Below are 14,832 nucleotides of genomic sequence, written 5' to 3'. Positions count from 1 at the left end.
CTGTGTACCGGAGGCTCAGGACAGCAGGGCTGTTTGTCTGACGTCCAGCGGTGTGCGTCCCGCTCATTCCAGCACAGAGACGGGCCCGTTTACTGTGGAGCCGTCAACATCGAAACTGGACCATGAATGAGTGGAGGCATGTGCTCTTCACAGATGAATCCCGCTTCAGTTTGCAGAACTATTCCATTCGCAGTTTATCTGGATAGAACCAGGTAGCCGATACAACCGCAGAAACATCGTGGAAGGGAACCAGTATGGTGGTGGTGGCGTCATGGTGTGGGGCGGCATTATGTTGATTGGCCGTACGGACCTGCACATTTTCATGGGTGGTTCGAGGAACACTGTTAACGTTCGGATACAGGGATGAAGTACTTTTTTTTCCCTAGTTGCTTTACGTCGCACCGACACAGATAGGTCTTATGGCGACGATGGGACAGGAAAGGCCTAGGAATGGGAAGGAAGCGGCCGTGGCCTTAGTTAAGGTACAACCCCAGCACTTGCCTGGTGTGAAAATTGGAGACCACGGAAAACCATCTTCAGGGCTGCCGACAGTGGGGTTCGAACCCACTATCTTCTGGATGAGAGCTCACAGCTGCGCGCTCCTAACTGCACGACCAACTCGCCCGGTGGATGAGGTACTGAGACCATATGTTCGACTCTTCAGAGGTGCGGTTGGTCCAGACTTCCACTTAATGGACGATAGTGCCCGATCGCACCGCGCTGCTCTGGTGGATGGTTTGGTGAGTCGGAAGAGAACAACAGTTGACCGAGGAAGATCGAATCAGGAATAAGAAAGTGAGGAGTGTGGTACAAGTAGATGGAAATAATACCATACTCAGATCCAAACCAAACCCCAAGGCGCAACAGCCCCGAAGGGCCATGGCCTACCAAATGACCTCTGCACAGCCAAAGGCCTGCACATTACGAGGGATGGTGTGGTCAACACGACGAATCCTTTTGGCCGTTATTCTTGACTTTCTAGACCTGACCGAGCTCGATACCTGCAGTCGCTTAAGTGCGGCCAGTATCCAGTAATCGGGAGATAGTGGGTTCGAGCCCCACTGTCGGCAGCCCTGAGTATGGTTTCCCATGGTTTCCCATTTTCATACCAGGCAAATGCTGGGGTTGTGCATTAATATACTCTTTGCCCTTTTCTATCCCACCGTCGCCATAAAACCTGTCTGCGTCGGTGCGACATAAAACAAAATAAATCTTAGTAACTCCACACTTAACATGTTTGATAATTCATCATTCATGGAGGAGGCAGTTGGTTCATTGTTATGATCAGCGTTTACAGTCGTCTTACGGGTACAGTCACACTGCGACGATGTAAGCCAGGTCTAGTGACCTCTGCCGTGGGACACACAAAACTGTTCTCAGGTGCAGACACCGTGCCGGCCACTTCTTTAGAACGGTACATCCGCGTGAAATGACAGAGAGAACAGAGAGAAAGTAATTCTTGTTATTCTGTTAGAGTAAGCACTGTTCCGGGATAGAACACATTTCGGCTAACCGTTTTACTCTCTAAACAGTCGGTTAATAATAATGTCATTTGTTTTTACATCTCGCTAACTATTTTTACGGCTTTTGGAGACACCGAGGGACCGGCATTTAGTCCCGCAAGGATTCTTTTACGTTCCAGTAAATCTACCGACACGAGGCTGACGTATTTGAGCATCTTCAAATACCACCGGACTGAGCCAGGATGGAACCTGCCAAGTTGGAGTCAGAAGGCCAGCGCCTCAACCGTCTGAGCCACTCAGCCCGGCTAAACAGTCGCTTAGAAGAGCAAGTACAGAGAAACTGAAGGATTACTTAAATGTTTATAAACATTTTTGAAATGTCTTTCTGCTATAAACTTACTTTTAAAATTATTTTTCGAACAAGTCATGAATGTTCCTGGAGAAGCGGAAGGTAAATATTTCCACTATCTGTAACCTCTGTACTAAGTGAGATAGAATGATTAGCTCTATGTCTGATCCCTTTCCCTCTAGAAGTTAACCTAGTACTCACTATTTCTCAGGGCCATATGCCACTCGAAAAGTGGAAACCTCATTTGTAAATGTTTGAACTTCCTGACGGAGAATCAAACAGACGTCCTTCCAGGTGAACCGAGCACGCCTTTACCGCCTCGGCCAGGCAGCCCCTGACCACTGCAAATACTTCGGAGTTAATGCAGTATAAGGAAAGATCTTCACCTAGGAAATCACATTAACGCGGGTGTAAATAATAATATTAATATCTTCATATGGTTGTGGGGGTATTTAGGGGTAAAGGAGAGGGTGTATAGGTCTCTGGTAAGACCCCAATTAGAGTACTGCATGGCTAAAGTGTATGGGACCCACACCAGGATTAACTGATACGAGAATTGGAAATTTTGCAAATTATGGGTTCGGAAAACTTGAGAATAAGGAGACGAACTGTTCAACTAAGCGGTATGTCCCGATCTGTCACTAGAAAGATGGCGTAGAATGGCATTAGTTGACGAATAGCCTTGGATGGAATTTTTAAAAGTAGGAAAGATAATTTAGAATTCAAGAAGACAATTTCGGGCATAATAATAATAATAATAATAATAATAATAATAATAATAATAATAATAATAATAATAATAATAATAATAATAATAATAATTTCGTGTGGTTATTTCTAGCCGAGTGCAGCTCTTGTAAGGCCGATGGGGGTGGGCGGCATCTGCCATGTGTAGGTAACTGCGTGATATTGTGGTGGAGGATAGTGTTATGTGTGGTGTGTGAGTTGTAGGGATGTTGGGGATAGCACCAACACCCAGCCCCCGAGCCATTGGAATTAACCAATGAAGGTTAAAATCCCTGACCCGCCCGGTAATCGACCCCGGGACCCTCTGAACCGAAGGCCATTCAGCCAACGAGTCGGACAATTTCCGGCAAATATTCGTTTATAGGAAGGAGAATTAGGAATTGGGATAATTTATGATAAATTTATAATACGCCTTTTGCTGGCAAGACCTAGTGTTTACAGTGCACCATATCTTCTGGTACGGGCTAGAACAAATTTGTTGCTTTCATTGTCCAGTCTCAGTCTCATCCTTGGCTTTGACAACATGGAAGTGACCGAGGTATGAGTGCTGCTAGTAGTGCTATTCCTTATGCAGCCAGTCCCTGTTATGAGTGGTGTGAAAATGTTCATAGGGTCGGTTGGTGCGGGCAATCAGTGGGCTTGGCAGACTGAGAAGTAATAGCAACCTCTGGCTTAGTGAGGAAAACAACGAGAAACTACCTCACTTCTCATTTTCCCTTGTACGCTTCTTCAGTGACTCCTGGGCCACCCATGACAGTTGATGGTGGAATTGTTGAGGTCCGAACCAGCCTTCGAGCTGAGCACTCAACATACAGTACATCATCATCATCATCATCATCTGTTTACCCTCCAGGGTCGATTTTTCCCTCGGACACAGCGAGGGATCCCACCTCTACCGCCTCAAGGGCAGTGTCCCGGAGCTTCAGACTCTTGGTCGGGTATACAACTGGGGAGAATGACCAGTACCTCACCCAGGCGGCCTCACCAACATACGATGTACAGTACATACAAATTTATAATACATTTCCAAGTTCTTTAAAATAATATAACAAAAGTCTAGGTAAAGAACTGATAGGTAATCTGCCACCTGGGCGACAGCTCTAAATGCATATCAATAATGATTGATTGATTGATTGATTGATTGATTGATTGATTGATTGATTGATTGATTGATTGATTGATTGATTGATTGATTGATTGATTGATTGATTGATTGATTGATTGATTGATTGATTGATTGGTCCGCCTCTGTGGTGTAGTGGTTAGCGTGATTAGCTGCCACCCCCGGAGGCCCGGGTTCGATTCCCGGCTCTGCCACGAAATTTGAAAAGTGGTACGAGGGCTGGAACGGGGTCCACTCAGCCTCGGGAGGTCAACTGAGTAGAGGTGGGTTCGATTCCCACCTCAGCCATCCTGGAAGTGGTTTTCCGTGGTTTCCCACTTCTCCTCCAGGCGAATGCCGGGATGGTACCTAACTTAAGACCACGGCCGCTTCCTTCCCTCTTCCTTGCCTATCCCTTCCAATCTTCCCATCCCTCCACAAGGCCCCTGTTCAGCATAGCAGGTGAGGCCGCCTGGGCGAGGTACTGGTCATACTCCCCAGTTTCATCCCCCGACCAAGAGTCTGAAGCTCCAGGACACTGTCCTTGAGGCGGTAGAGGTGGGATCCCTTGCTAAGTCCGAGGGAAAAACCGAACCTGGAGGGTAAACAGATGATGATTGATTGATTGATTGATTGATTGATTGATTGATTGATTGATTGATTGATTGATTGATTGATTGATTGATTGTCTCGAAACTGTGTGGTTGCTTGTTTGCTTCCTTTCTTTCTTTAAAGCGATGAAATCTTGATCATTCTCGTTTTGGAAGTTGTCGAGTCTCCATCTACATTTCTGTGTGAGGGTCTCTTATTGTTGGTATGTTTTTAACGGTGTGGATTAACATCTTCCCGGCGTGTACATATTAAACTATTAGTTCTTTTTCACATTAGTTTTAAAACTGTTATTTTTACACACCACCATTCTTAAATTTCTTATGTTAGAAAGAAACATGTTCTCCTTTGAATAACCCAGTATAAATTGAGCTGAGAAACGTTACATATTTCCAGTACGCGAGCCGAAGAACCGTTTACGTCCAGACAGCAGAAAGAAATATCGGCTGTTAGGGTATTTCAATGCACCTTATTTACTTGTGAGCAACTTATCTTTAGAGAAATCAACTTAAATCTCATTATGATATATAGGCAGTGTCTGTCACTCCTCACTATCACCGTTATATCATCAGTGTGTGTGTGTGTGTGTGTGTGTGTGTGTGTGTGTGTGTGTGTGTGTGTGTGTGTGTGTGTCTTTCTCTTAAATTCCCTTACCTTCCCGGAACGACCTTCATCGTCCACACAGCGAATGCCCAGCGAGAAAAGGATTCCATTTGAGGAGTCTGCTATCAAACGATACAAGTGTTGTATTTTGTCCTACCATTCCAAATTCGAGGGCAAATATATTACAATAATTCATTTTTACTTTCCAGTCCTGCTCTATGGCTAAATGGTTAGCGTGCTAGCCTTTGGTCACAGGAGTCTTGGGTTCGATTCCCGGCAGGGTCGGGAATTTTAACCACCATTGGTTAATTTATCTGGCATGGGGGCTGGGTGTATGTGTCGTCTTCATCATAATTTCATACTCATCACGACGCGCAGGTCGCCTACGGGAGTCAAATAGAAAGACCTGCACCTGGACACTCCCGGCATACGCTAGACTAATATATTCAGAACACAAGAGAGAGGAAGGAGGTCTACATATGCAAGATTGATAGGGCTTGCTCGGTTCACCCTGCTGCAACTAGCCCGGTTTTGAAATTTGTGACATTTTACCGCCGTCAAAAATTAACCGGTAGTGTGCGAGCGGTTAAGCAGCTAACGGAGGCTTTAAGGCCTACGTACGCTACATAACCTCACGAGCATGTTGTACATTACGAGCATTAAAAGTGTCGTGATCCGATTTATAAGTTTACCGGTCGTGAGTGAGCGATATAACCTCACACTGCATGCGTCCAAAGTCTTGTCGTTAAAATGGATTTGTCACCACATTCCGTATATTTGCAGTATCTTGATGATGATGAACAGAGGAAACGAGACTGTGGTTACAATTAATAGGTGACCAACTCCGAGTTCTCTACTCATAGAAATAATCCTGTTTCGCCAAACTGAACAAGTACTGGGTGTATTAACATGACGTAAGTGAGCGTGGCAGCCCTTTTCCATATCGGCTGATACTGATACTCTAACCTAACCTAACGAAACAAAATTTATTAATCTTAGAAATAAAGGACTGTAATAGAAGATATGTTAAAAATGACTACAATGATTCTGAGTAGAAGAAAATTGATTATAAAACTTTTTCATACGTAAACAACTGGAAAGTAGATGAATTATACACACAAGATGACTGTCGAAAATATCAGTACTGCCTTCTGGATAAATTAAAGACAAATGACTGTCCAACTCATCACTCCCTTCTGAATACTACTTCAAATTACTTCCGAGAGGAATAATAGTGAGAAAAACGAGCGAAATGACAATTCCACGCTAAGAGTTTTACCACTGTTTCGTAACTGCTGATATGTACCGAGAATGGTGCATCAGGACTTTAACCTCTCTATTCCACTCATTGTCGAGTTCAAGGACAGTGGAAGTCTTTAGCTACTACTCATCTGTTAGGGGATACCTTCCCTTCTTTAAATTCCAACATGTACATCCAATAGATGAAGCACCCACCATGTATTACGGTGGAACCGCGGTAATCCGAAGACCGTAAATTCGACATTTTGGATAATTCGAACAGAATCCGTGATGGTGGAACAAATTAAAATCCCGCTTCCAGTGTAAAGAAATGATTTAATAATTATACGGTAATGATTACTTAATATAGCATTTAGCGGAAAGAAAATCCAAGTACAGTGTAGTACATTTTTAAAATCCTAGTATACTGCACATCTAGTAAGATAAGATAATACCCGACTCCCATATCTCGGAAATCACAGATACAGGAGAGGGTATTGTTTATTGCAATTTTTTCTCATTTTTGAAACATGCAGTATACAAAAGTTGATATCCTATAACATAATTATAAAACCCAAAGAAAGCACAAATAAAGAAGTGTCCGGAAAACATCATAAGCTAACTTTAACACTTAAATGTTTTAGGAATTGAGCAGAGAGAAAATGGTCAGAAAATAATTTTTAGAAACATTATGGTAATTAAAATTACAAAGACGAGACTTCTCGGACATGCTATAGAGGTCCATCGGGTACCCCGACTTATACCCAATAGTTTTTACTCTAATGGCTAACATTATTACTTCAGTAATTGGAGCCACGTAATTGTTGAAATTTTCACTTCGTTGCAAGGCTAGGGGCAATTGGGGATCAGCTTCTTTATTATTGTACCTGGTACCTTTTTCTCCTATGTGTCTTACGTTGCACTGACACAGACAGCTCCTATGACGACGGCGGGATAGGATTGGGAAGGAAGCGACCGTGACCATAAATAAGGTGGCGTGAAAATGGAAACCACGAAAAACCATCTTGAGGTCTGCCTGCAGTGGGGTTCGAACCCGCTATCTCCCGAATACAAGCTCACAGGGACGTGACTCAAACCGTGTGGCCAGCTTCTCCAGTGTTATGTATCTCAGGGTGTCTGTGGTAATGTAATTGTTAAGAGTCTCGACGAGGATAGTAACCGCGAAGTGCATTTTTTCTTCTTAGAGATAGACCTACTTTTAGAAAGCTGTCAGAGGAAATCGTGTGGTACCGCCCACAAATTCACTTTGGTCCAGTATTAAATCACTCAGTCCGCCTCTGTGGTGTAGTGGTTAGCGTGATTAGCTGCCACCCCCGGAGGTCCGGGTTCGATTCCCGGCTCTGCCACGAAAATTTGAAAAGTGGTACGAGGGCTGGAACGGGGTCCACTCAGCCTCTGGAGGTCAACTGAGTAGAGGTGGGTTCGATTCCCACCTCAGCCATCCTAGAAGTGGTTTTCCGTGGTTTCCCACTTCTCCTCCAGGCGAATGCCGGGATGGTACCTGACTTAAGGCCACGGCCGCTTCCTTCCCTCTTCCTTGTCTATCCCTTCCAATCTTCCCATCCCTCCACAAGGCCCCTGTTCAACATAGCAGGTGAGGCCGCCTGGGCGAGGTACTGGTCATTCTCCCCAGTTGTATCCCCCGACCAAGAGTCTGAAGCTCCAGGACACTGCCCTTGAGGCGGTAGAGGTGGGATCCCTCGCTGAGTCCGAGGGAAAAGCCGAACCTGGAGGGTAAACAGATGATGATGATGATGATTAAATCACTCAACTTAGCCTTCCCATTATTCTTATAGTACACTTCCTAATGTATTAAGGTGGATTTAATGCATACGACGCGATAAGTGTAAAGCATACGTTAACATGTCAATGTGAACCGATTAAAAGAAAGTGATCAGAAAGTGTGTAAGTTTTGTATACAGTAATTTAGGTATCTGAGAATTTATGCTCTTGTTGTTACTGTTGCTGTTGTTGTTGTTACAGCAACAGATGATCTTGTTGACTTATACTGTGCGGTAAGCATAGATAACACCAGTAGTGGAATTTCGATATTCGAATCCCGATGTTGTCAGTAGCTATAATGAACATGTTGTTACCCCTCCAATCATTCCAAAAGAGTACTAGGATAGTAACTTATTTCATTTCTCAATTCTTGGTCTTAATAATTACAAGCACAAACGACACCTACAGTAACACAGGTACACACACACCAAATCCACAGAGCTCAGAACAATAATATACGTCCAACTTGTAGAGTATTACTGTTTGGCGAAACTTACGTCTTATGAAAGACTATCCAGCCATGCTCACTTTAGTATACAGAACTATAGATTTAGTTATATTTCGCAATTCACGTATTTAAAATTAAGTTTGGCCCGTTATAGTAGGCCTACTATTAGTCCGCGTTGGCTGAATGATCAGCGTATTGGCCTTCGGTTCAGAGGGTCCGGGGTTCGATTTCCGGTCGGGTCGGGAATTTTAATCGCTTCTGATTAATTCTTCTGGCTTGGGAACTGGGTGCATGTGTCCGTACCAACCACCACAGAAACACGCAATAGTGCTTACATCCCTCCATATAGGTGTGATATCAAGAAGGGCATCGGGCCGTAAAACAGGGCCAAATCCACAAGTGCGACGCAGTTTGCACCTGCGACCCCACAGGTGCGGGAAAAGTAGAAGTAGGCCTACAATTAACACAGGTTTTTTGATTTTTGGGATCTCAACCATTTACTTCTGATTGGTGGGTAATTTAGGACATTTGACGCGTTAACTTAACTGGTACTTTTTAATATTTTTCTATTCAATCCCCTGAAAATAAGTAGCAAAGTGAAGATATACTTACAGTAACAAGGGAAGTCCATTCATAGTGGATTAAATCATTCCTTTTAATTTGCTTCGATTATTTATTGGTTACTGATGTCTAACTAACTAAAAAGACCCAATAGCTGCATGGACGAATTGTGGGCACAGAACTGTATTGCGATTATATTGAAATTCATAGGCAGTCAACCTTTGAATTCTGTACTGTTTAAGTCCAACAGCAGCACCAGCGTAAGTCGACAAGGCAACAACAAAGAAGGTAGCAGGTATAAATTGTCAAATCCCTGGGCTATTCTTAGAAATTGACAAGACCGATGTACCAAGGGATGACCAAACTGCTTAGAAAAACATGTACGAACCAACCCCTTTTCGAGAGACATTGAATACTGTAATTTTTTTTTCTACATACACAATCGACTGATAAGAGTGTAATTCCAGTTGTAGATCGCCAAAACACATACATTCCGCTTTTTGTACTCGAATTCACATTGTTGTTTTACGGGGCCAATCGTCGAGGTCACTAAGCCTGACTTCGTATTGAGGACCAATAATTATACTGTATAAAAAATTACATGATTTTCAACACGGAATTACAACATTTGACTGCAAGTTGCATTTATCGCGATAATGAAACGTATTATTTAAAACTTCTTCTTCTCCTTCCACTTGTCGTACACTTGTGGAGTCGCTGATGCGAACTGTGTAGCTCATGTCGATATGGCCCTGTTTTACGGCCGGATGCCCTTCCTGACGTCAACCTTATATGGAGGTATATAATCACTATTGCACAATTCTGTGGTGGGTAGCGTAGTATGTTGTCTGAATTTGGAGAGGAAAGTGTTGGGACAAACACAAATACTCAGTCCCCGAGCCAGAAAAATAATCAGACACGATTAAAATCCACGACCCGGCCGGGAATCGAACCCGGGACCCTCTGAAACCGAAGGCCTCAACGCTGACCATTCAGCCAAGGAATAGGACAGTTATTTAAAACTACTACTACTATAATTATCATCACCATCATCATTATGTATTTTTTTTTATTGGGCTGAGTAGCTCAGGCGGTCAGAGTGCTGGCCTTTGACTACAAGTCGGCAGGTTCGAGCCTGGCTCAGTCAAATGGTATAGCCTATGAAGGTGCTCAAATACGCCAGGCTCGTGTCGGTAGATTTACTGGCACGTAAAGGAACTCCTGAGGGACGACATTCCGGCACCTCGGTGTCTCCGAAAATAGTAGTAGTAGTTAGTGGGACGTAAAACCAATGACATTTTTAATAACGCTATTAATTATCATTTTTCTTTTTCTTCTGCTTCTTCAGTGATCTCGAGGTTTGATCATTTAAACTACTTCTATCATAATCATCATTATCACCAACTTGTTTGTAGTAATTACTCCGGCCTTAAACCCCCGGCAAAAGCTAAAATGAGCTCGGGTGGATTCAGGTTGTTTCACAAAAAAGGAGAAATCTTCTGTTTTAATTACTATGTTGATGAGTTGACAGTAACTCATGGGGATCACTGTAATAACCGGTACCTAGGTGTTCATGTAAGGAAAGTACTTCGTTAGGTTAACCACATAAATGGGATTATAAAAAAGGGTTACAGATCTCTTCATAAAGTTAAGAGAGTATTTAGGGATTGTAGTAAAGATGTAAAGGAGAGGGTGTATAAGCCACTGATAAGATCCTAACTAGAGTATGGTTCTAGTGTATGGAAATCCTCACCAGGATTACTTGATATGTGAAGTGGAAAAGATTCAAAGAAAAGCAGCAAGATTTGTTCTGGGTGATTTTTAACAAAAGAGTACTGTAGTGTTACGAAAATTCTGTAAACTTTGTTGTTTTTTATTGCTAGTGGCTTTACGTCGCACCGACACAGTAAGGTCTTATGGCGACGATGGGATAGGAAAGGCCTACGAGTTGGAAGAAAGCAGCCGTGGCCTTAATTAAAGTACAACCCCAGCATTTGCCTGGTGTGAAGATGGGAAACCACGGAAAACCATCTTCAGGGCTTCCGACAGGGGGATTCGAACCCACTATCGCCCGATACAAGCTCACAGCCGCGTGACCCTAACCACACGGCTAACTCGCCCGGTAAACTTTGATTTAGGAAGACTTGGTATTAAAGAGACGAGCTGCTCGACTAAGCGTAATGGTTCGAGCTGTCAATGGTGAGATGGCTTGAAAGGACTTTAGTAGACGAATAAGCTTCAATGGAGATTTTAAAAGTAGGAAAGATGAAGACTAATTTGGAATTCAAGAGGATATGTGGGAGTAAATATTCGTATAATTATGGGAAGAGGAATTAGGGATTGGAATAATTTATCAAGAGGAAATGAAAATTCACAGCTTGTCTCCAGTCATTCGACCTGGTCAGGAATGGAATAAATTAAGCACCCATCTAGCGGCGAGGAGAGGAAATGTGCCGGCTGCCGAAGCCGGTCACACTCCTCTGGGGCAATGATAAATGACTGACAGATGAAATGAAATGTAAGGAAGAGAATTGCTGGAATGAAAGACGACAGGTAAAACCGGAGTGCCCGGAGAAAAACCTGTCCTGACTCCCCTTTGTCCAGCACAAATCTCACATGGAGTGACCGGGATTTGAAACACGGTATACAGCGGTGAGAGGCCGGCGCTCTCCCGCCTGAGCCGCGGAGGCTACTTATCAAGAGAGATGTTTGATAAATTTCTATTTTTTGTGTGTGTTATAATTTCAGAACAGACTAGGTAAAGAACTAATAGGGAATCTGCCACCTGGGTGACAGCCCTAAATGCAGATCAATGGTAATTGATTGATTGATTGATTGATTGATTGATTGATTGATTGATTGATTGATTGATTGATTGATTGATTGATTGATTGATTGATAACCTTTAGATAAACTTCCTTCAGCTCCTCCCACTGATTTCTGGGATCGCTGCAGCCACCCAAACTTGTTTTAGTATTGGCCGGGGCTTTAAGGCCGGAGTAATATTACTACCACAAATGTGATGACAATGATGATTACGACAGAAGTAACTTTAAATGACTCACCTTCGAGAGCACTGATCTCTAAGAAGCAACAGAAAAAGTTAAATGAAATATTATGATCAGTGGCTTCGAGCGGTTCGTTCTAACGACGTCTGAATTACTTAACGAAGGTTTTGTAGGAAGTATATGATGGTTTTTCGTTAATAGAACATTTCTAATCACGACAAGTTTTCATACATTGGGTTCAAGGAAATATAAATGTGACATTCCTTTGGTACGATGGCAAAAGTTGATATGTGTTCTTCCTGATGAATAACTCTTATGGAAAGCTACCCAAATTTATTAATTGTTTAGAAATGGAACTCTACGGTAGTAAAATCAGTTTTAAATATGAGCATCCAGAAGATGCAGTTCCAGCATTGTTTCACTTCTTCCTTTCTAATCTTACCAAGTATGGCATGTGTATAACTGTGGGTCCCTAGTTTTGGGAATGGTTAATCTGACTCGCGAATTTTACTGGGAGAGGATGAAAGAAAACAAAATAGAAGAAGAAAATACGTGTATTTCTAGATGATCATAATCAGAATTCGAGCCACAAGCCCTACAAGCCCTACGCCAAACGTAAAGATCTTCAAAAGGCAGAAGTATTTAGTCAGCAGTATGTAAAGATCGTTGGTTACAAGGATAATATCCAGATAGACGAGGAGACTAATACTAAAGAAGTATTCAAATTTACCTATGACAGCAATGACATTTACAGTAAGATACAAAAGTTGAAAACTAGAAAAGCAGTTGGAATTGATAAGGTTTCGGGGGATATACTTAAGAGATATTGTGCCATATATGAAGTACTTGTTTGATTATTGTTTGCATGAAGGAACTTTACCAAATGAATGGAGAGTGCAATTGGACTTGACAAAAGAGTAACTGAATGGGTGGCTCTGTTTCTAGAAAATAGAACTCAGAGAATTAGAGTAGGTGAAGCTTTATCTGTCCCTGTAATAATTACCAGGGGAATTCCTCAAGGTAGTATTATTGGATCTTTATGTTTTCTTATATATATCAATGATATGTGCAAAGAAGTGGAATCAGAGATAAGGCTTTTCGCAGATGATGTTATTCTGTACAGAGTAATAAATAAGTTACAAGATTGTGAGCAACTGCAAAACGACCTCGATAATGTTGTGAGATGGACAGTAGGCAACGGTATGATGATAAACGGGATTAAAAGTCAGGTTGTGAGTTTCACAATTAGGAAAAGTCCCCTCAGTTTTAATTACTGCGTTGATGGGGTGAAAGTTCCCTTTGGGGATCATTGGAAATACCTAGGTATTAATATAACGAAAGGTCTTCATTAGGGGTAATCACATAAATGAGATTGTAAATAAAGGGTACATATCTCTTCACATGGTTATGAGGGTATTTAGGGGTTGTAGTAAGGATTTAAAGGAGAGAGCATATTTGTCTCTGGTGAGACCCCAACTAGAGTATGGTTCTAGTGTATGGGACCCTTACCAGGATTACTTGATTCAGGAACTGGAAAAAATCCAAAGAAAACAGCTCGATTTGTTCTTGGCGATTTCCGACAAAAGAGTAGCGTTACAAAAATGTTGCAAAGTTTAGGCTGGGAAGACTTGGGAGAAAGGAGGCGAGCTGCTCGTCTAAGTGGTATGTTCCGAGCTGTCAGTTGAGAGATGGCGTGGGAGGACATCAGTAGACGAATAAGTTTGGGTGGCGTCTTTAAAAGTAGGAAAGAAGTAGGAATTCAAGAGGACAAATTGGGGCAAATATTCGTTTATAGGAAGGGGAGTTAAGGATTGGAATAACTTACCAAGGGAGATGTTCAATAAATTTCCATTTTTTCCTTGTAATAATTTCAGAACAGACTAGGAAAACAACAGATAGGGAATCTGCCACATGTGCGACTGCCCTAAATGCAGATCAGTAGTGACTGATTGATTGATTGATTGATTGATAGATTGATTGATTGATTGATTTGAAGGAAATAGTCAACAATGTCTGTTAGTGCTAGTTTTGGTGGTCTGGTTAGTACAGAAAGTGCTGACATATCAACTTTTGCCATCCTAATAATGAATTAAGCAATTATTACTTACTTTTCACTGCCCATGGCTTAGACTGATTTAGCGCCGTCAAGTACATCTCCATTGTAGCACTGCATTGGTCTTCAAGTCTTCTTTTCAAACCGTACCACTGTCGGGATATTCGATAAACATCAAATAAATCTAACATATCTTCAAGCTTAGTTATATTAATAGAACTTTCCGAGTCTTGGTCGTGAAGGGGTGTGATATCAGTTTGCACTACTTCATCATCAAGGATAACAGATTCCTCTAAGTTACCGACCAATTCGAATGTATCAGAGACTCTACCATTGTTGTCCATTATCGTTGAATTTTTATCGATCAAATTGTCTTTCGTCGTTGCAGACAATTTAATGTCACTCACTTGGTCTACGGTATTTGAATTACTGTTTTCATTTATAAACTGAATGACCGAACTTGTATTACTATTATTGGTCTCACAATTTATGGACAGGATCCATATCGTTATTAAAAGAGGAAGTATTTTCGACCTCATGATGAAGGGAGCGTGACCACAGCCAGCCGGATCTCACTAAAGGTTTCAAGTTCCGCCGCCCGGCGCACTACACGAAATACTATGACGGAGTAACAGTGAGAAGAAAATTTCACCAGTAGGTCAGGCATGCTCACCTACCCCCAGACAGTGGACGTCAAGGAGAGGGGACGGCGAAGAGCCAGCAGCCTGCTCATTCGTACGCCGGTAATGTCCAACTCACTCTTGTTTTTATCGTACGAAAGGTGCCGTTGTTAAGTGTGTCAAGCATAACAATGCGTTTCACTGCCCCCTTATATAACTTAATAGTT

General features: G+C 42.3%; 1 protein-coding gene across 1 annotated transcript in view; it reads right to left on the bottom strand.

The window, feature by feature from the left end:
* Positions 1-14,168, bottom strand: part of LOC136877240 (nose resistant to fluoxetine protein 6) — a 344,726-nt gene extending 330,558 nt beyond the window's left edge. The window contains exon 1 of the mRNA XM_067151103.2: positions 14,041-14,168. Within this exon, the coding sequence (XP_067007204.2) occupies positions 14,041-14,092 (52 nt within the window). The 5' untranslated portion in view covers positions 14,093-14,168. The remainder of the gene's footprint in view (positions 1-14,040) is intronic.
* Between the last annotated feature and the right edge of the window lie 664 nt (positions 14,169-14,832).

The sequence above is a fragment of the Anabrus simplex genome, chromosome 1, assembly GCF_040414725.1.
Source record: "Anabrus simplex isolate iqAnaSimp1 chromosome 1, ASM4041472v1, whole genome shotgun sequence".
Classification (NCBI taxonomy): Eukaryota; Metazoa; Arthropoda; class Insecta; order Orthoptera; family Tettigoniidae; genus Anabrus; species Anabrus simplex.
The sequence above is the reverse complement of the archived record's forward strand: the minus strand, read 5'-3'. Positions and strand labels throughout refer to the sequence as shown.